The sequence below is a fragment of the Gopherus flavomarginatus genome, chromosome 3 (genome assembly GCF_025201925.1).
Source record: "Gopherus flavomarginatus isolate rGopFla2 chromosome 3, rGopFla2.mat.asm, whole genome shotgun sequence".
In the NCBI taxonomy this organism is placed as follows: Eukaryota; Metazoa; Chordata; order Testudines; family Testudinidae; genus Gopherus; species Gopherus flavomarginatus.
In genome coordinates this window covers 105,408,567-105,430,530 of record NC_066619.1, presented here as the reverse complement: position 1 = coordinate 105,430,530, position 21,964 = coordinate 105,408,567, and the positions used below count along the sequence as shown (strand labels likewise).

General features: G+C 42.8%; 1 protein-coding gene across 5 annotated transcripts in view; it reads right to left on the bottom strand.

Annotated features, from left to right (window-relative positions):
* SLC24A2 (solute carrier family 24 member 2) overlaps positions 1-21,964 on the bottom strand; it is a 199,558-nt gene that overhangs the window by 8,542 nt on the left and 169,052 nt on the right. For all 5 annotated transcript variants that reach the window (XM_050944184.1, XM_050944179.1, XM_050944183.1 and 2 more), the window contains 2 exons: positions 5,066-5,155; positions 4,377-4,543 (listed from right to left, as the gene is read on the bottom strand). In XM_050944184.1, the coding sequence (XP_050800141.1) occupies positions 4,377-4,543; positions 5,066-5,155 (257 nt within the window). The remainder of the gene's footprint in view (positions 1-4,376; positions 4,544-5,065; positions 5,156-21,964) is intronic.

Here is a 21,964-nt window from a genome sequence, read left to right as displayed (position 1 = left end):
CCTTGTGAGGGAGGGGGTCGGGGAAGAGTGGAGTCAGCGTGCTCGCTGCTCCCGCCGGAGGCAGAGAAGAAGAGGGGTCAGGGCCTTGGGGAAGGGTGGTGGTGGAATAGGGGCATATCTTCTCCAGCCTGCCCTGACCCCACCTCACACACACCTAGCCCTCTGCCCTGAGCCCCACAGCCCCACACACCCCCCAGGCCTGTGCCCTGAGCCCTGTGCCCCGCACACACGCCAAGCCCCTGCCCCGAGCCCAGTAACCCCCTCATACACACCCAGCCCTCTGCTTGACTCCTTCATCCCCTCATGACCCTATCCCTGACTCTGGCACCCCCACACATACCCAGTCCCCCCCCCCGCTCTGACACCTGCACCCCCCCTCACATGCCCCCAGTCCTGTGCCCTGGCTCTTGCACCCCCTGCACATACCCAGCCCTCCCACACCCCATGCACCCCCCCCATCCTGCCTCTTGCACCCCCCACATCCCCACCCTGAGCACCAAATGGGAGCTCCTGCACTCCCCCCACATTCCCACCTGCACCCCTCGCACCAAATGGGAGCTGCCCAGGTAAGTGCCCTACACCCAAACCTCCTGCCCCAACCCTGAGCCCCCTCCTTCATTCTAGCTCCTGGCCAGACCCTTCACCCCCAGCCCTGTGCTCAGTGCACTCCCACCCTCAGCTAAGTGCAGAGAAAGGAAGAGGATGGGCCAGAACCAGGGAGAAGGTAGGTACCCACTGTATGTGGGCAGGGCCGGGACCCCAGACCGGCAGTGGGCTGAGCGGGTCCAGCAGCCAGGATCCTGGCTGGCAGGAGCCAGCGGATGGAACCCCTGAACGGCAGTGGGCTGAACCGGTCTGGGGTTCTGGCTGCCGGACCCTTGTCAGCTGGGGTCCCGGCCGCAGGCCCAGCTCAGCCCACTGCCAGCCTAGGTGAACAGAACCCCAGACCAGCAGCCGGCTGAGTGGGTCGGCAGTGTAAGATCAACATTTTAATTTAGTTTTAAATGAAGCTTCTTAAACATTTTACAATACAACAATAGTTTAGTTATATAATATGTAGACTTATAGAGAGAGACCTTCTAAAAAACATTAAAATGTATTACTGGCATGTGAAACCTTAAATCAGAGTGAATAAATGAAGACTCGGCACTCCACTTCTGAAAGGTTGCTGACCCCTGACCTAGCACAATGCAGCCCTTTGGGCACTTCCAAAATATAAATATTTACTACTACTTTTCTGCTGTCCTCTCCACTATTGGGAGGTGTGGAGCTGATGAGTGGACAGGGAATTAATGTAAATGAGTTCTCCATGCTCCCAAGTATCCTATACTTTCTTGACCCTCTTTTCACATTTTCCCAGTCTTCTCTCTGATCCCGACTCAGGCTATTCCAACCACAAGCTTCTGCAAAGAGTGAAGGACCAGGCTCTCATAACTTGCAAATAAGCAACTAGGTTATTTTGTGTAGGAGACAGAAGTGGAGATATCTAGGGGACTCCCTCCTCTTCCTCCACCAATTGCCAAGAGCTCTTGGTCACAAGGGAGTGTTTCCTGCCTGCCTCACAGCTTGCAGCTATCAGCTAGGAGGCTGTCTGTAAGCTGTGTGGCCCATGCCATTTGTTCCTTTCAATCAGCTGGGGAGAAACCTAGCCCTTGAGATCATACCAAACAGCCTGATTGCCAAATGGGCAGTAGATCCAAGCAGTGTCACAGATCTGCACCCGGAAGAGAGGAGAACACAGAACCTCTGATTCTCAGGCAGTGGAGCCTGGGCAAGTTGGAGCAGCAATGGCCCTCATGTTTTGGCCCTCAAGGCTTCTTGATCCACACCTAGAATATAACACTATGCAAAAATGTTTGAACTTAAGCTTAACTTCTATTTCTGTGCTTGATGTTACTGCATTTTCCATTCTGTTGCTACAGTGAGAGGCAACATTATTCTGGAATATGTCAAATAGAAATAAATATTTAAGCCATTGACAGGAGTTTAGCAGAGCTTTGAACAGGTAAAAAAAATGTCTGAAGCTCACATAATTCAAACTATATCATCTGTGACTAACTTGATCAAATGGGAATAATTTTTTACAGCCTGAGTAGTAACTAAACTGGAAATACAGCTGAATTCTGCCATTTTTAATCATAACTATAGCAGAGCTTCCAAGATATATAAGGCACCATACCTTTCCAGAGATAAAAGCTAAAAAAATTGAGGAAAGTAAAAGCCTACATCTGAATATTGCAAAAAGAAACTTCTTGCAATATGTCCACGGCCTATGTTCTAAGTAAATGCACTGAGGACGCTTAGTGATTTAATGTGTGTAGGTATTATATTTATGAGTTGATTATTTAAAAACAAAACATGCCACTGGTTCACCATACTAATGAAGAGTGCGGTCCAGAGTTTCAGGTGAGCCCAAAGTGATGGGGCAGCTGACAGGTGGTGATATAAAGAAACCACTTGTACTCCTCTCCAATTTCTGGAGACTGTTCTGTACCAGCCCAGCCAGTGGTGTAATGTAGAGCATCTCCAGGACTGCTCTACATTGCTTCAGCTGCTGATGGCCTACCAAGGTTGTTCTGGGAGCTGGGATTGCTGGAGTGCCCCTTACACTGAGTGTTAGGGTGTTATGCTGTCCCTTCACCACACAGATCCTCCTGTGACAGGGTAATGTTCTATCAGCCAAATACTCTCAGCTTAAGTGTGCTGTGTGTCAGGGGTCTTACACACAATGCATTTAAGGGGACAAAGATCTGCCTAAAGAATTCCCAGAATTTTTTGGCATAACCCTTCACATTGTAGAAAGTGAGTGTGCAATGACATAGGAATGTCCGATTGAACTGCACAAAGCAGAATTTGGCCTTATATATGTACTCATCCGGAGGTGTGGGGAAGAGGATTGGGCCTCATACCCTGCAGTAACCACAATTTTACCCAAAATACTAAGTGGGCAATGGTGGTATATGTTTGTTCCTATGAGTCAGTACAGAAATGGAAATTCTGCATGGAGACGACTCAATCCCACAGTTTGTTTAGTCTCCACTCAAATACTATTTTAAGTTTCTCCCATGACAGCACTTTATCTTGTTAAAAGAAACAACACTTTATGGGCCATATTCTTTCCTCAGTGATGCTGGTGTAACTCAATTGAGATCAGTGGTGTTGAACTGGAGGATGTCAATGAGAGGAGAATTTGGCCCAATAACCTGTTATTTGCACATTAGAATCAATCTGATTATCAAAAATATAATGCGAAATCTCCTCCTGCTGACATCTGATGGCAAACAAATAACTTTGGAGATGGTGATATTAGAGGTGGCCAGATTCTCAGTTCTTAGTCTTAGTCTTAGTCTTGCAGGTGGGGGTGGGGGGGGGCGGCTAAGGTGACTTTAAACCCTCCCATCCCTTCCTGTATTTTGAGGTAGCCAGGAACCTGCTTGACCCTGATGTAAGTTAAAACAACCTCAAGGAGCCTTTAACTTGTGTTGGGGTGACTAGATGTCCTGATTTCATAGGGATAGTCCTGATATTTGGGGCTTTGTCTTATACAGGCACCTATTACCCACTATCCCCTGTCCCGATTTTTCACACTTGCTGTCTGGTCACCCTAATTTGTGCTCAGCTTCCCATGGCCCCGATGGGGGGAAACAACGCATTATACCTGTCCATACCCCTGATCACCATTATACCAGGGGCTGGAAGCAGGGCCGGTGTAGAACCCTTTTGCTCTATAGTTGCCAGGGAGGCCCCCTGCACAGAGTGTATTCTCAGGGTGCCATTTCTCCCCACTTTAAGGCCTCCCTTCACTGTCAGAACTATGTGAAGAGGCCTTAGAAAAACAGAATCAGTGCTTGTGTGTCTGGATTTGTCAGGATTTATTTGGACGGTGGAACACTCAGTGGTACTGACTACAGTCTGGCAGGCACTGCAAGAACAAAAAAGCATTCATGATCACTGATCACACAGACAGCTGTAGCATGGAAACAGTATGAACAAAAAGGGCAAATCCCAAGCTGCCGACTAAAGCAAAGCATGCTTTAAATATGATACCTGCAACAATATTCTTAAAGATTTTGAAAATGTGAAATTTACCTGACTGAATGGTCCCTTAAACAAACAAACAAACAAACAAACAGAAAAATGGAGGCTCAAACAACTGATTCATAACAAACTTATTTAACAAATATTCACTTTTGACCTGATTATACAGTAACCTTGATACAAATCATGACAGTAAAGCATGTTGCATGTGTAAGATACTGTATTTTGAAATCTATTTCTGTTACATGCAAAAGTGCAGAAAGCAATGGTAGCTAACACTATGACAAAACATTTAAGTTTTTATAACTTAGCCATAATTATCTTTGTGCACTACTTACCCCACTGTGATGTCAAAGATGTTGCTTCCAACAGAGCTGGATACTGCCATATCACCTAGGCCTTTCCGTGCCACAATAACACTGGTAATTAGGTCAGGGATAGAGGTGCCTGCAGCTAATATAGTCAATCCCATGATTTCTTCACTAATGCCAATGGTCTCGCCAACCTAAAAGGTATTGGGAAAAGTACAAAAGAATGCAGAGAGGTCATGGGAGGAATGGGCATTCTTTGCTGTAAAGTTGGTTAAAATGGAAAATCACCTAGGGGCATATTCTAGCCTCAATCTTTGGTAGGATGCCAATGGAAAGAGAGTAGAATACGCTCCCAAGTTTTTGGAACATGACATTTTTGAGTTTTGGAATTAAACCATCAAGATGACCCTGCTGACTGAATGACTCTTCTAATACTTACTGCTAGTAGGGAGAAAAATAACACATTTATATTATTAATGAAGCAGTCAGTAAGGGGAGAAGTGGCCCTAAATGACTAGTCACAAACTGAGACACATAACTATGCATCCGAAGAAGTGGGCTGTAGCTCACGAAAGTTTATGTTCAAATAAATTAGTTAGTCTCTAAGATGCCACAAGTACTCTTGTTCTTTTTGTGGATACAGACTAACATGGCCGCTACTCTGAAAACTGAGACACATAGGACAATTACATTCCACACCTCTATCATTCTCTTACCTGATGTGCCCACCAGACCATTAAATAAGAAAAAACTGCTATCCAAGTGATTGCTCCAAAGAATGTGACAGGAAAAAATTTCCGGGAGGACTGAAAGAGAAATAAAACAGAAAGAGTGTGCATTTATGTTAAATATTGACCAATGCATATACAGTCCCTAAACAAATTCAGAATTACAAACATATAGTGATCTAAGAAAGTTAGAAGATTAAGTAGCTGAACCTCTGCATGTCCTGATCCTGCAGTTCTTACAAAGGCAAACCTCCTGCTGACTTCAATAGGAAAAGAGTCTACATCAGGACTGTAATATCAGAGCCATAGTGATGATCCTGATCATACTCAATAGTAAATAGTGGTTTGCCATTCATTTTGTATATTCTTAGGTTGAAATTTGCTTCAGTGCTTTACTGAATCAGGGCCTTGACTTTGAATTTACCAAATAACTTTTATTCATAGACTCATAGACTTTAAGGTCAGAAGGGACCATTATGATCATCTAGTCTGACCTTCTGCACAATGCAGGGCATAGAATCTCTCCCACCCGCTCCTGTAACAAACCCCTAACCTATATCTGAGTTATTGAAGTCCTCAAATCATGGTTTAAAGACCCCAAGGTGCAGAGAATCCTCCAGCAAGTGACCCGTGCCCCACGCTGCAGAGGAAGGCGAAAAACCTCCAGGGCCTCTGACAATCTTCCCCAACCCCAAATATGGAGATCAGTTAAACCCTGAACATGTGGGCAAGACTCACCAGCCAGCACCCAGAAAAGAATTCTCTGTAGTAATTCAGATCCCACCCCATCTAACATCCCATCACAGACCATTGGGCATATTTACCTGCTAATAATCAAAGATGAATTAATTGCCAAAATTAGGCTATTCCATCATACCATCCCCTCCATAAACTTATGAAGCTTAGTCTTGAAACCAGATATGTCTTTTGCCCCCATTATTCCCCTTGGAAGGCTGTTCCAGAACTTCAGTCCTCTAATGGTTCATAAGGAATCAGTTTGAAAGTGGAAAACAGCTGTAACAGGCTATGATATTCTTTAGAGCCATTTTCCACTTTTGAAGTGATTCCTTGTGAATAAAAGTTATTCATAGTCAAGCTAGTCCTTATCTTGAGGTCTCAAAGCATGAGTATCATTATCCCTGTTTTACAGATGTGGAAACTGAGACACAGGGAGGTGAAGCGATTTGCCCAAAGTAATCTAGCAGGCTAGAAATGAGAATTGAAACTAGGTCTTCTGAATGCAGGCGACTGCCCCATCCTCAAGGCCACGTGCACACACTCAAAATATTCCAGGTAGAATAAATATAAAATGTTACTTTTTGCCAACAAATTCTATAGTGAGAATGTACTTTTTGCGCAACCACAAAGGTTGTTGCAGAGTCCAAAATGCTAAAGAGGTACATTTCGAAGTTTTTAGCTCATCAAATTTTACTTGAAAAATAACCCTTTTATTTTCAATTTACATAGTAGGATGCAATTAAGATGTACTGGTTACTATGGAACCCCTTTGCTTTGTTTTGTAGAGAGGTTCATTATAAAAGAAAGGTAAACCTGTACACACAGTAATGTCTTTGAAGCCCATTAATGAGTTCCAAAATCTATATCACACCAAAGCAGACTCATTTTTAATTAGGATTTCTCCTTTACTAATGTCAAGCTTTGAATGTACAGTATTCTCATAACAAATTAATGGGTTTTATTAAAATTCATTACTTATTTTGGTCTCTGTGCCTTTCAGTGTCATTCATCATCCCGACTGCCTTTTAAGCAAGTCATACCTGTTTAAAAGGGAGAGCTTAAGTTAACTAGTTTGGCAGAGCAATCTTGATCGTAATTCTGTTTGGAATAATCACAGTGTAAATCGAATTATGGCTTGAAACTAAATTTGTATTGCGAATGAATGCTTCAGCATTTGGTACTGCAGGCACAGCTTGCTGAAGAATCAGAGAGGGCAGTGCAGAACAGGGAAGAAAGTTGGCAACATGTGACCTCCAGAAGAAGGAAAAGGAGAACCCACATACCCCCAATGCAGATAGAGGTAAGAAACCATTTTCAGATTCTCTGCACAGGTACTATGGCGGAGAATGGTTTGGAAGAGTCATCTGAGGGAAGGGACCAGAAGGAGACCCCATCAACCAGAAGGAATGGAATGCACTGTCCTAGGGATGGGGGTTCCAAGACCATGACACCTAAGAAGTGGATATGAGTGGTGGTGGTCAGGGACTTCCTCCTAAGTGGGACAGAGTCATCCACCTGCCTTCCAGACCGGGAAACTCGAGAAGTGTGCTGCTTGCTTGAAGCTAGAATTCAGGATGTGTTGGAATGTCTGCCGAGATGGATCAAGCCCTTGGACCGCTACCCCTTCCTACTGCTCCATGTGGGCACCAATGATACTGCCAAGAATGACCTTGAGCGGGTCACTGCAGACTACATGGCTCTGGAAAGGAGGATAAAGGAGTTTGAGGTGCAAGTTGTGTTCTCATCCATCCTCCCTGTTAAAGGAAAAGGCCCAGGTAGAGACCATCGAATTGTGGAGGCAAATGCGTGATTATGCAGGTGGTGTTGGAGAGAAGGCTTTGGATTCCTCGACCATGGGATGTTGTTCCAGGTAGAAGGATTGCTAGGAAGAGATGGGATCCACCTAAGAAAGAGAGGGAAGAGTATCTTTGCAGGCAGGCTTGCTAACCTAGTGAGGAGGACTTTAAACTCGGTTCATCGGGGTGACCTAAGCCCAGAGGTAAGTGGGGAAGTGGGATACTGGAAGGAAACACAAGGAGGAGAGTACAACAGGGGAGGCCTCCTGATTCACACTGAGAAAGTAGGGCAATCGGCTAGTTATCTTAGGTGCCTGTTGTGATGGGTTGGATCACAGAAACCCCCCTGGGAGCTGCCAACTGATGTACCAAGACTACCTCTGCTCCTGTTTTCCCTGCCAGCTCAGGACTCCAGCACCCTGCCTTGCTGAGCCAGACCCTCCCATCTGCTCCGACAAAGACCCAGGGTCTGAATTACTTGCTCCAAAGCTGCAGGATTACCTGAAAACAGCTCACAGAAGTGTGCTTGTCTTTAGCACTCAGATGCCCAACTCCCAATGGGGTATAAACCCAAATAAATCCGTTTTACCCCATATAAAGCTTATGCAGGGTAAACTCATAAATTGTCCACCCTCTATAACACTGAGAGAGAGATGCACAGTTGTTTGCTCCTCCAGGTATTAACACATACTCTGAGTTAATTAATAAGTAAAAAGTGATTTTATTAAATACAGAAAGTAGGATTTAAGTGGTTCTAAGTAGTAAAAGACAGAACAAAGTAAGTCACCAAGCAAAATAAAATAAAATGTGCAAATCTATGTCTAATCAAACTGAATACAGATAAGATCCTCACCAGTTCCAGAATGCTCCCTTTTACAGACTAATCTCCTTTTATCCTGAGTCCAGCAATAACTCACACCCCTTGCAGTCTCTGTCCTTTACTCCAGTTTCTTTCAGTATCGTGGGGGTGGGTGGGGTGGAGAGGCTCTCCCTTTAGCCAGCTGAAGAACAAAAGGAGGGGTCTCCCAGAGGTTTAAATAGACTTTCTCTTGTGGGTGGAGACCCCCTCCTCACTCCTATGCAAAGTCCAGCTCCAAGATGGAGTTCTGGAGTCACCTGGGCAAGTCACATGTCCAGGCATGACTCACAGTCTTTAGAGGCAGAAGCCATTGTCCACATGCTATCTTGCACGTCTCCACGAGGACTTCTTATGTGGACTGGAGCATTCCAAGATGCATTGTTCCCCAAGTGCTTCCCAATTGGGTACTTAACCTTGTGAATTCCTTCCTAAAGAAGATGACCAAATGCCTCACAAAGCTTACTTACTCCAATATTCTTAACCTCAAGTACAAAATGATATATGTGTACAAATAGGATGAATAGATATAGTAGACCATAACCTTTACAGAGATATGTTACATGGCACAGGCAGCACAAAACATATTCCAGTTATGTCATATTCCCATAAAGCCTTATGGGAGGTACCATCACACCTGTACATGAACGCTAGCAGCCTGGAAAACAAGCAGGAAGAATTGGAAGTCCTGGCACAGCCAAGGAACTATGATGTGACTGGAATAACAGAGACTTGGTGGAGTAACTCACATGACTGGAGCACTGTCATAGATGGGTATAAACTGTTCAGGAAGGACAGGCTGGGGAGGAAAGGTGGAGGAGTTACACTGTATGTAAGAGAGCAGTATGATTGCTCAATGCTCCAGTATGAAACTGCAGAAAAGCCTGTTGACAGTCTTTGGGTTAAGTTTAGAGGTGAGAGCAAGAAGGCTGATGTCATGATGAGCATCTGCTATAGACCACAGACCAGGAGGATGAGGCAGACGGGGCTTTCTTGGACAACTAACAGAAGTTTCCAGATCACAGGCCCTGGTTCTCATGGGGGACTTCAGTTACCCTGACATCTGCTGGGAAAGCAATGCAGCAGTGCAAAGACAATCCAGGAAGTTTTTGGAGAGTGTTGGGGACAACTTCTTGGTGCAAGTGCTGGAGGAACCGACTAGGGTCCATGCTTCTCTTGACCTGCTGCTAACAAACAGGGATGAATTGGTAGAGGAAGTAGAAGAGGGTGGCAACCTGGGCAGCAGTGACCATGAGATGGTCGAGTTCAGGATCCTGAGAAAAGGAAGAAAGAAGAGCAGCAGAAAACAGACCCTGGACTTCAGAAAAGCAGACTTTGACTCCCTCAGGGAACTGATGGGCAGGATCCCCTGGGAGGCAAAGATGAATGGAGAAGGAGTCAAGGAGAGCTGGCTGTATTTTAAAGAAGCCTTATTGAGGGTGCAGGAACAAACCATATCAATGTGCAGAAAGAATAGCAAATATGGCAGGTGACCAGCTTGCCTTAACAGAGAAATCTTTGATGAGCTTAAACACAAAAAGGAAGCTTACAAGAAGTGGAAATTTGGACAGATGACTAGGGAGGAGTATGCAGGGGTGTAATCAGGAAGGTCAAAGCACAATTGGAGTTGCAGCTAGGAAGGGATGTGAAGGGTAACAAGAAGGGTTTCTACAGGTATGTTAGCAACAAGAAGAAGGTCAGGGAAAGTGTGGGACATTTAGTGAGTGGGGGACGCAACCTAGTGACAGATGATGTGGAAAAAGCTGAAGTACTCAATGCTTTTATTTCCTCAGTCTTCACAGATAAGGTCAGCTCCCAGACTGCTGCAGTGGGCAGCACACTATGGGGAGGAGGTGAGCAGCCCTCAGTGGTGAAAGAGGTTATGGACTATTTAGAAAAGCTGGCCATGCACAAGTCCATGGGCCTGGATTTAATGCATCCAAGGGTGCTGAGGGAGTTGACTGATGTGATTGTAGAGCCATTGGCCATTATCTCTGAAAACTTGTGGCGATCGAGGGAGGTTCTGGACGATTGGAAAAAGGCAAATATAGTGCCCATCTTTAAAAAAGAGAAGAAGAAGAATCCGGGAAACTACAGACTGTGAGCCTCACCTCAGTCCCCGGAAAAATCATGGAGCAGGTCCTCAAGGAAACCATTTTGAAGCACTTGGAAGAGAGGACGGTGATCAGGAACAGTCAACATGGATTCACCAAGGACAAGTTATGTCTGACCAATCTGATTACCTTCTGTGATGAGATAACTGGCTCTGTGGATATGGGGAAAGTGGTGAATCTGATATACTTTGACTTTAGCAAAGCTTTTGATATAGTCTCCCACAGAATTCTTGTCAGCAAGTTAAAGAAGTATGGATTGGATGAGTGGACTATAAGGTGGATAGAAAGCTGACTAGATCGTCAGGCTCAACAGGTAGCGATCAATGGCTCAATGTCTAGTTGGCAGCTGGTATCAAGCAGAGTAACCCAAGGGTTGGTCCTGGGGCTGGTTTTGTTCAACATCTTTATTAATGATCAGGATGATGGGATGGATTGCACCCTCAGCAAGTTTGTGGATGACACTAAGCTGCAGGAAGAGGTAAATACACTGGAGGGTAGGGATAGTGTCCAGAGTGACCTAGACACATTGGAGGATAGGGCCAAAAGAAATCTGATGAGGTTCAACAAGGACAACAACTACCTGAAGTGGAGTTCCAAAGAGGATGGAGCTAGGCTGTTCTCAGTGGTGGCAGATGACAGAACAAGGAGCAATAGTCTCAAGTTGATGTGGAGGAGGTCTGGGTTGGATACTAGGAAAAACTATTTCACTAGGAGGGTGGTGAAGCACTGAAATGGGTTCCCTAGGAAGGTGGTGGAATCTCCATCTTTACAGATTTCTAAGGCCCGGCTTGACAAAGCCCTGGCTGGAATGATTTAGTTGGTGTTGGTCCTGCTTTGAGCAGGAGGTTGGCTTAGATGACCTCCTGAGGTGTCTTCCAACCATAACCTTCTATGATTTAGATTTTAAACAACAAACATTCCTTAAAGTCACTGTTGTTTTGGCTCTCACTCACATCGGATTATTTTTAATGAGCCAATGGTAATGTTTTACAAGCTTATGTGAATGATCACTAGGACTGCTTCTGTGTGTAAGTGCTCTCCATTGGGAATACTGGTTCCACTGTCTAGCTTGTAATTGTGGCTTGACTCTACAGCACTTCTCTCTGTGAAACTCCTTTTAGCTTCACTTTTAATTTTTGTGCCCACAGACTACAGGTAAGGCTACGATTTAGTCACAGAGGTCACGGCAGTCACGGATTCTGTGACTTTACCAGACTTCCATGACTTCTTGGGTTTCAGCTGTTGGGGCTGAAGCCAGGGTTGGAGGCAGGACTGTGTGCCCCAGCCCTGCAATTGGGGCTGGAACCAGGACCTTGCAGCCCCTGCCCTTCGGCTTGTGGCGGGGGCTGCAGCTGGGGCCGCGCACCCCCCTCATAGCTTCCCAGGTCAGTATGCCACCCCAGCTGCAGCTAGGGCTTGGCAGAAGCTGCAGCCAGGGCAGCACACCCCTGTCCAGCAGCTGTGGCCAGCTCTGAAGTGAGGGCTGTGCACCCCTGTGGCTGTGCACCCTGCCATTGTGGGGTGCTCGGCTTGTCACTCCCCCACCCCATGGGACTCCATTCCTCTCCCCTACCTAGCCCCGGGCACCGCTTGTTTTGAGTAAAGTCTCCAACAGGTCACGGGCTGCCCTGTGAATTTTGGTTTATTGCCTGAGACCTGTCCATGACTTTTAGTAAAAATAACCATGACAAAAATCTTAGCCTTAACTACAGGCCATTCTCCTGCTTAGCAAAACTCTCCAACCAGTAACTTCCTCAGACGGTGCATTCAGATCAAACCATGAGATCCTACGTGAATCCTGCAGCTTCCATGTGAACTATCATTTCAGAATGTAAGATGTCTGATACATGCAGCCTCTGTCTGTTCCTCCATTCTCTGGAGCACAGCTCTCCCCATATAGGCATATGAGTAATTTCCATCTGCAGGGAAAGAATTAGGCTCAGAAATGTACTGTATGTTCCCATTACTTTCCCTTAACATGACTGCAATTAGACAGCAAGCACTCTTTGAATATCGTCCATTCAGCATGCTTAAGTCAGTCTAAAGACTTCTTTTTCAGGGAGCTCACAGGAATTCAAGGCCAGCTCTACTATACATTACCTCCTCATAGATCAGAACCCACGACTCAACCCACCCACATTAGGCAGAACAGGCATTCTCCTGGGGCAGCACAATCTTCAGGGACTGTTTTGTGTGGGTGACTTCAAGCTAAATGGAGTGCCTGTAGATGCTACTTGTGCCAACAGGAGGTTTTCAACCTTTTTTAATTTGCGAACCCCTAAAACATTTTGAATGGAGGTGCGGATGCCTTCGAAATTTTAGACATAGTCTGTGGCGCCCCAGGGGACCGTGGATCAGAAATTGAAAACAACTATTCTATGGTAACGACAACCTTTCGTGGACTCCTCAGAAAATAGAGGAGTCCATGGAACACAGGTTGGAAACCACTGGTGTAGGCAATCCATCTCCCTGACAAGTGGTAGCTAAATTGATGGAAGAATTTTTCCATCAACCTAGAGCTGGTCTACACCAGAGTTCAGGTCAGTAGAACTGTCTCTCAGGGGGGTGGATTTTTCACACCCCTGAGAAACAAGCTAAACCAAAGTACAGTCCCAGTGCAGTCCAAGACCTGAAGAAGAGCTCTGCATAGCTTGAAAATTTGTTTCTTTCACCAGTGGAAGTTGGTCCAATGTATTACCCTGCCTACCTTGTCTCTCTAATATCCTGGGACCAACATGGTCAAAACAACACTTCTGGCTGCTGCAGTGAGTATATGTAATTTTACTTCAGTGGGAATACGACTGAACCTGAATGGGGCAAATGATTCAAAAGGATGATTTTTTTTAAAAGACGTCCATTTCACTATTTTCATAGTCCATTTTTTTCAACTTTTTGGATTATTTTCTTATTTTGTGTACATTTGTATGTTTTCTTTAACTGAAGGCAGTGAGATGAAGTGGTATGCGTGTTGTTGGCAATCAGCTTTAAAATTCTAACTAGGAGAGCCAATCAGAGCAGAGGGATTTGCATATTCTTGTCATCAAAAATAACAATACTGTGAATTACTCAAATTCTAGCTATTGGCCAATAATGGCTGTCAGTCAACCAGAGTATAGGGTTATCCATACCATATGGTTATTGTAAAATAATGATATAGTGTTTATGCAAATCAGACAAGGAATCAACTATAATGCAGGAAACTGCATAGCTGAGAATTATGTCAGTAACTTTACAGCATACAAGCACCCTGACTGTCTAAGCCAATTTTGTTCCATTATAATTAGCTGATAAGCACTAGTTCAAGGCTATGTGTACTTAAACAAACTTTACAGTTTAATTATCTATTTTTAAAAATGAAAACATTATAACTGAAAAAGTGCAAAATGTAAAGCCTCTGCCAACTGTAGAAGCTGAAATCATGCACAAATCCAATAAATATTGTAATAATTTGCATACAGACGAATTTGAAAAAAGAGTGGGAGTACTGTTTTTTCTGAGGCTGAATCTTCAAAAAAAATTAGATTGTAATTATTGTCAAAGTTTCTGATATTCATCCCTGTGAGTAAATCACAAGCTCCTGGGAACAATCAGAGCTGTCAATTCTAAAAATTTTCCTAGAAGAATTAGTCAGAGCTGCCAGACAGCAATTTTTCTCAACATTTCTTTCCAGTGGAGTATGCAGCTGTTGTAATGTTTGCTTTATAAAGATCCTAGCACCCAGTTTTATTACCAGTTGGCTCTGATGTGGTCATGGTAACAGGACAAATCAAAAAGCATACAGTAAATATGCCATTTCCACTTAGAGATGTCAACTGAATTTAGTAGCCTGAACCTAGATTTGTTGGACTGGTGTTTCTAGACAGAATTCCTAATGGTAGTTGAAAAATATCAGAGTTTAAAAAGAAGAGGATTATGATCAAATAATGTTTTCAGCAAATGTGCTGTTTCTTAGAGCCTGATCCTGCAAGGTGTTGAGCATTTAATTGTTTGGCAAAAAAATAAAGGATTTTTTACCTTTGCCCACTTTTATTACTAGCGCTTTTATTTTACCTCACATATTTGTCTCATATGTACATTTACTTGTGTGAACTCTTTATTCTCTATTACTCTAGGCATTTGATATAGTTTATCATTCATCATATTTAGATCATTTAGGCTCTGAACCTCAAATTGGGTCTGTGCGGGCACATCTTTGTTCTTGTCCAGAGTCTTGTAGATAATAATGGTTCTATTTGTTGAAGGAAATGTTCACTTATATGGCGTCTCATTGTAGTTAATGGGACTCTGCCTGGGCACCAGGGGCAGATTAGGATTTTGTGGTGCCTCTGTGCCAGAGCACGTGGGGGCCCCTCCACACTCCTTCTCCCCCGAATCCCCTTACACTCCTGCTGGGGAAACGGGATTGAGGCACAGGGACTTGCCCCGTTCCGCCCGCCTGGTTCTCCAGCCCCCACACCCACTGGGTGGGCGGGCAGAGCAAGCTCCCACGCCCTGACCCTGTTCCCCGGCTGGAGCGCTCAGTGGGTGGAGTAGGTTGGGGTGCAGGGGTGCCCATTTTTCCAGGCCCCTCAGTTGGCTGGGGCCCCTGGGCATGGGCTTTGTTAGCCCAGTGGCTAATCTGCCACTGATAGGCCTAATGATTTTCCCCATGTTAGCACCATGGCTGAATTTGAGCCTTATTATATTTTCTTTTTCCAGAGTGAAAAGGATGGAGGCAGTTGGGGGTGGGGTCTAGTGGATCAAGCACTGGACTGGGACTAAAGATACATGGTTTTATTCCTGGCCCTACCTCTAGTTTGGTGAGTGACTCTGAGGAAGTCACTTCACCTCTCTGTCCCTCAATTTCCCCATCTGTAAAATGGGGATAATGATATTTACATCCTTTGTATAGCTTTTTGAGATCTGTGCAAATATGTGCTACTATTATTACAACATCTAGCTATTATTATTAATATTATTAATAAAGGCATTTGAACAAAAAGCCAACCGCTAAATCCCTATGGAATAAATTCATCCCTAGTGTACTGCCAGTTACTTCAACAGCATTACAGTGAGGATGAGTCTAGCTCCATAAGCAGTTGTCTTAAGAAAAGAGTTTATTAAGCTAGCAAATGCTTATTAAAATGGGTCATTTACTGATTTAATTATGGAACTGCTTTTCAACTAATATATAGACCACAGTAGTCACATTTCTTTAAAAAAAAAAAGTAATTATCTGTACATTGGATAAAATTCAGGAAAAACAAAAACAAAGACAGCAGGGATCCCACTGATTTAAAAATTGTGTTTCATGTTAGAGAGTTTTGCTAAATTTTGCATTCATTAAACCATAAGGATTTATAGACCTGACTGTAGTTTGTTTTAGTGCTGGTCAACCCTATTAATACTTCCCTCTTCAGCTCAGCTAAAATATACTTCAGAAAGGAAGGTAAAGGAGAAAAGGAAAAACACTCTCAGAAGAAAGGTATGGGGAGGACAATTTTCAGAAGTGGAACCCACAGAGGACGTACAAAGCTCTATATGGACTCTCAAATCTGCACTTAGCACACAAGTGCTCATTTCATGTGCCTAACTGCCAACACAAGCCTCCAAATAGGGAATTTGAATTTCCTATCAAAATGATCACATTTGCAAATTGTGTCCAAAGTATTTAGTTTGCCTTCAAAATCTATTTGAATGTTGCCATAGGTTTGCTCAAACCTTTGACTTACACTGTGCATGTAAATCTGACTTCTGCAGCACACTATGAACCATCATAATCAACCACTATTTTGGGTGGTATGAGTGGGGGGTGACAGGCAGGAGCAAGCTAGAGAATTTGAGACACAAACAAGCTAATGAAGCATCTGTGACAAGTTAGGCAGCTGGGCACAGAGAATTTCTGCAACCATCTGGTTAATTCTTTCACAGTAATGTTCAAAGTAAACAGCTTGTCACATTGATACATCCTGTTACCTATTCTGTTGTTATTACATGTGATTACAAACTGCATACAATATTAGGCTCTGTTTCCTGCTATTCCCACATGACAAGCCATTCATAGATTCATAGATTCTAGGGTCAGAAGGGACCAATGTGATCATCTAGTCTGACCCCCTGCACAAAGCAGGCCACAGAACCTTACCCATCCAGTTCTATAACAAACCCCTAACCTATGCCTGAGTTATTGAACTCTTCAAATTGTGGTTTGAAGACCTCAAGCTGCAGAGAATCCACCAGCAAGTGACCCATGCCCCACGCTGCAGGGGAAGGCGAAAAACCTCCAGGACCTCTGCCAATCTGCCCCGGAGGAAAATTCCTTCCCGACCCCAAATATGGCGATCAGCTAAACTCTGAGCATGTGGGCAAGACTCACCAGCCAGCACTCACAAAAGAATTCTCTGCAGTAACTCAGATCCCATCCCATCCAACATCCCATCACCAACCACTGAGCATACTTATCTGGTGATAATCAAAGATCAATTGCCAAAATTTGGCTCTCCCATCATACCATCCCTTCCATAAACTTATCAAGCTTAATCTTAAAGCCAGCAATGTCTTTTGCACCCACTACTCCCCTTGGAAGGCTGTTCCAGAACTTCATTCCTCTAATGGTTAGAAACCTTCGTCTAATTTCAAGTCTAAACTTCCTAGTGTCCATTTTATACCCATTCGTTCTTGTATCTACATTGGTACTAAGCTTAAATAATTCCTCTCCCTCCCTAATACTAATCCCTCTGATATATTTATAAAGAGCAAGCATATCCCCCCTCAGCCTTCTTTTGGCTAGACTAAACAAGCCAAGCTCTTTGAGTCTCCTTTCATATGACAGGTTTTCCATTCCTCGGATCATCCTAGTAGCCCGTCTCTGAACCTGTTCCAGTTTGAATTCATCCTTCTTAAACATGGGAGACCAGAACTGCACACAGTATTCCAGGTGAGGTCTCACCAGCGCCTTATATCACGGTACTAACACCTCCTTATCTTTGCTGGAAATACCTCACCTGATGCATCCTAAAACCGCATTAGCTTTTTTAACGGCCATATCACATTGGTGGCTCATAGTCATCCTACGATCTACCAATACCCCAAGGTCCTTCTCCTCCTCTGTTGCTTCCAACTGATGTGTCCCCAATCTATATCTAAAGTTCTTATTATTAATCCCTAAGTGCATGATCTTGCACTTTTCACTATTAAATTTCATCCTATTACTATTACTCCAGTTTACAAGGTCGTCCAGATCTTCCTGTATGATATCCCGGTCCTTCTCCATATTAGCTATACCCCCCAGCTTCATGTCATCCGCGAACTTTATTAGCACATTCCCGCTTTTTGTGCCAAGGTCAGTAATAAAAAGGTTAAATAAGATTGGTCCCAGAACCGATCCTTGAGGAACTCCACTAGTAACCTCCTTCCAGCCTGACAGTTCACCCTTCAGTATAACCCGTTGTAGTCTCCCCTTTAACCAGTTCCTTATCCACCTTTCAGTTCTCATATTGATCCCCATCTTTTCCAATTTAACTAATAATTCCGCATGTGGAACTGTGTCAAATGCCTTACTAAAATCGAGGTAAATTAGGTCTACCGCATTTCCTTTGTCTAAATAGTCTGTCACCTTCTCAAAGAAGGAGACCAGGTTTGTTTGGCACGATCTACCTTTAGTAAAACCATGTTGTACTTTGTCCCAATTACCATTGACCTCAATGTCCTTAACTACTTTCTCCTTCAAATTTCTTTCCAAGACCTTACAAGTATGTAAGATGTCAAACTAACAGGCCTAGTTTCCTTTCTGTGAATCAAATTCTTCTTTAGATTCTGCCACCCATTGACTTTCAGTATATACATTTATACTTCATCCTCTGTGTTATGATATAGTATGTCCTATTGGGATAATTTCCTTTTTGTCAATGGACCAGATCTGGTGTGAGCACTTCTGATGCAAACCTTCACTTGATTTTTACAGTCACTTGAATATTAATGAGATTTTTTATTTTCATTAAATATTTTTGTTAACAACTGGTCTCACACAATATAAATGTTTGAGGCAATTGAATAAAAATGATTACACGTAGTGTTGCAGTTAGTTTGAGATTTTTATTCAAAACAATGCACACCACTTCCCATGTCTAGATGTAATTGAGAATAGAATTTTTAATCCTTTGTGTATAACTTTATACATCCTGGTTCATATTAATATCAATGAGACTGTAAAATAAACACCAATACAAAACTGAAACCTGTATCATACTGTATGCTGTTATATGTTATTAAACAACACATTTTAAAATAGTTGTTTGAAATCTAAAAGAAAAAACCATTAAAGCACAAAAATTAGAAGGGAAAACTGAAAATTTATGCCTTTTGAGAAATCTTTATCAAAGAACAAACTGACAGTCTTATTTTAGTTTGTGTTCTTTGCACTGAACTGAGGCTTTTCAATGTATGGGAGGGGAAATGCGATGGGAGGAAGAATTCAGAACACTGATTTAGACCCTTATACATTTGTACATCCCCTCTCTCTGCAGTTTAAAATCTATTTTTAAACTAAGAAGAAGAAGTTAAAACACTTACTGAGGTATTAATCCAGCTATTGACTTCTTAGCTTTCATGAGTCTATCAGCTATTACTGTTTCAATATGTAAATACGAGAGAGCTAGGATATGACAAACTATTACAGTCATTTTTATTAATATCCAAACTTCAGTGACTGCAAACACAAAGATTAGAATGAAATTAATGGATGGTCTGTATGTGGAAAGACTGCTGGATCTCATCCTAAAGTGATAACCAAGAGATTGTAAATAATATAAATACTGGGTCAACTCCTAAATCCATCTTATTCAGTTTTCAGTCAGTCCTTACTCAGGCTAAACTTCCGTTTAAGGAAAGCTTGCCTGAGTAAGGATGAATATAACTGAATTCAAGAGACAGTTATATTTAGGAATCAAACCTGTGTGTAAAAATGTTTAACAAGTAACAAGATTACTGTTCCTGAAATAAAACTAGAGAAAATATATTTTAAAATATTTTTTTACTTTTTTTTATTTCAATGGGATGACTCGTACTTAACATAGGACATGTGCTTAACTCTCTCTCTTAATCAGAGCCATAACTGCCAAATGATGACGAAATTTATGCCTTAGGAGTAATTAATCTTTTGATATTGTTTTTTCTGGTTATTTTTCTTCTTGCCTTAATAAAACATTTGAAACAAACAAACCAAAATATAATAAAAGGCAAATGTGGGTTGTAAATTGTCTTGGGAGGACTCAGGGGCAGATGTAATAACTGAAACTACTTTTAACTCATTTTTTGAAGCTGTCCAGATTTCACACTGATGGTATTAATGGCCATTTTAAATGTAATTGTACTTGTGTTAAAACATCTTAAAAATAAAAAAAAAATTAAAAATTGATTTGTATAGGCCTAATCCCTCTTTCAGTTAGATCTGTACAACGTGCCTGCACTGGTCTCAGAAGTGAATTTAAAAGGATTTAATCTTCCACTGTACTGTGTCGTGTGGTGAGCCCATGCTGTGCAGTGACCCTGTGAGATGTCACAAGCTAAGTAGGGTCAGATAAGCTAAGCAGAGTGAGGCCAGGTCAGTACTAGTGTGGAAAATCTAAGTGCTTCAGGCAGTGGTTTTAGGGATCTAATAGGTGGCAATCTTCCCTGAGAATCAATACTGATCCAATACCTTAGCATGGTGTTCAGGGGTGAGGAGCCATCACTGGGATGGGATGTAAATCAAATGTTCTGATCAGTTGTGGTGAAGAGACATCCAATGGCATTTTTAGTAAAAGTAGACATGTTAACCCCTGTGTAGTGGCTCTGATAATTATAGTCTGCCTTCCCAAAACCCTTAAAGTGTCAATTAACTAAGGAAGAGCTCTGTGTAACTTGTAAAGCTTGAAAGCTGTGTAACTTCTATTGAACAGAAGTAGGTTCAATAAAACATAATACCTCAGCCACCTTGTCTCTCTATGGTACTCTTCTTCACTTTGCCATAAACTGCTCTGCCTCGTTAAAACCAGGAGGAAGCTGCATTTTAATACTGGATGAAGCAATCCCTTTAAATCCATTACATACCATTCCTCGCAGAGGTGTGGTGGGGCTTAATTAACAACCCCCTGGTATACACTTAATATTTAGATCAACCTAGATATGTTTCTCAGGAGTGTGAAAAATTCATACCCCATAACACCATAGTTATGTCGACCTAATCACAGCTATGCTGAGGCAACAATTCTTCTATCAACACTGCTGCCACCGCTAAGTGAGTTGTAAGGTGTTTTAAAGTCAATGTAGGTAATAGATGCCACTGTAGCACCTGTAGTGTAGACATGCCCCAAGGGTCTGATTGTTCCCCTGACATTCGTGGGCAAAAGTATCATCTTAACATTACAATCCTCTTTTTTGTTAGCGAGAGTCAGCTGTTTCCCTAGTATTGTGTCCCACATTCCTCACTCCTGTGCATGTTTCTTGATAGGGTCCAAGATCTGAGACTGAGAAGCGGCGGGGCTGGGAGGGAAGAAGAGGGAGACTCAGAGACTAAGTCAGGAGGACATGCATCATCATTTTTTTAACTCAAAGGGAATCATCTCAGATAGTAATACTGGCTGAGGCTACATTCATTTCTGAGTACAACCATTCTGAAGACTGAAACGCCAGTGGGGGTTGCTAGAGTATGTTTGTGGCTTCGAATCAGAGAACCATGTGGGTCTTCAGGACTGTTTACTCTCAGGAGAAGCCCTGTTAGCACTTTGGCCATGCTGATGAGTTGCCAGAGGAAGATGTGATGCAACCTGGCCCTTTCTTTGTAAAGCATTTTGAGCCTAAGTTGAAAGGTGCTTCAGAAGTGCAAAGTGACATTATTATATATAACCATTTTATTTGACTAAATTTAAATTTTTAATTCTTAAAGTGAGTATTTAGATGTTTAGATTAAACTAATGTTTAATTAGTAAAGTGAGAAAGCACAGACTTTACTGCTGTTTCGGAGACACTAGGATACAGGAACTGTTAGCGGTCTGCACATTCCTGAAACTGTTAGCGGTCTGCACATTCCTGAAACTTCTTATCGGGTTAAGTAACGCTTAGTGGACATGACGAAATGGAATTATCAAGGCCCACAAGAAAGAGTTTTTCTCTTTGTGCCATAAAGATTTATGCAGATAATGGAAACACATTCGCAACGATTAGGGTGACCAGAGAGCAAATGTGAAAAATTGGGACGGGGGGCGGGGGGTAATAGGAGCCTATATAAGAAAAAGACCCAAAAATCAGGACTGTCTCTATAAAATCGGGACATCTGGTCACCCTAACAACGATACCTCCTGGATAATCATTAATACTTGGTTTAAAATTGATGTTTGCTTCAGAATTCTGATGGTGTATTTTCTCC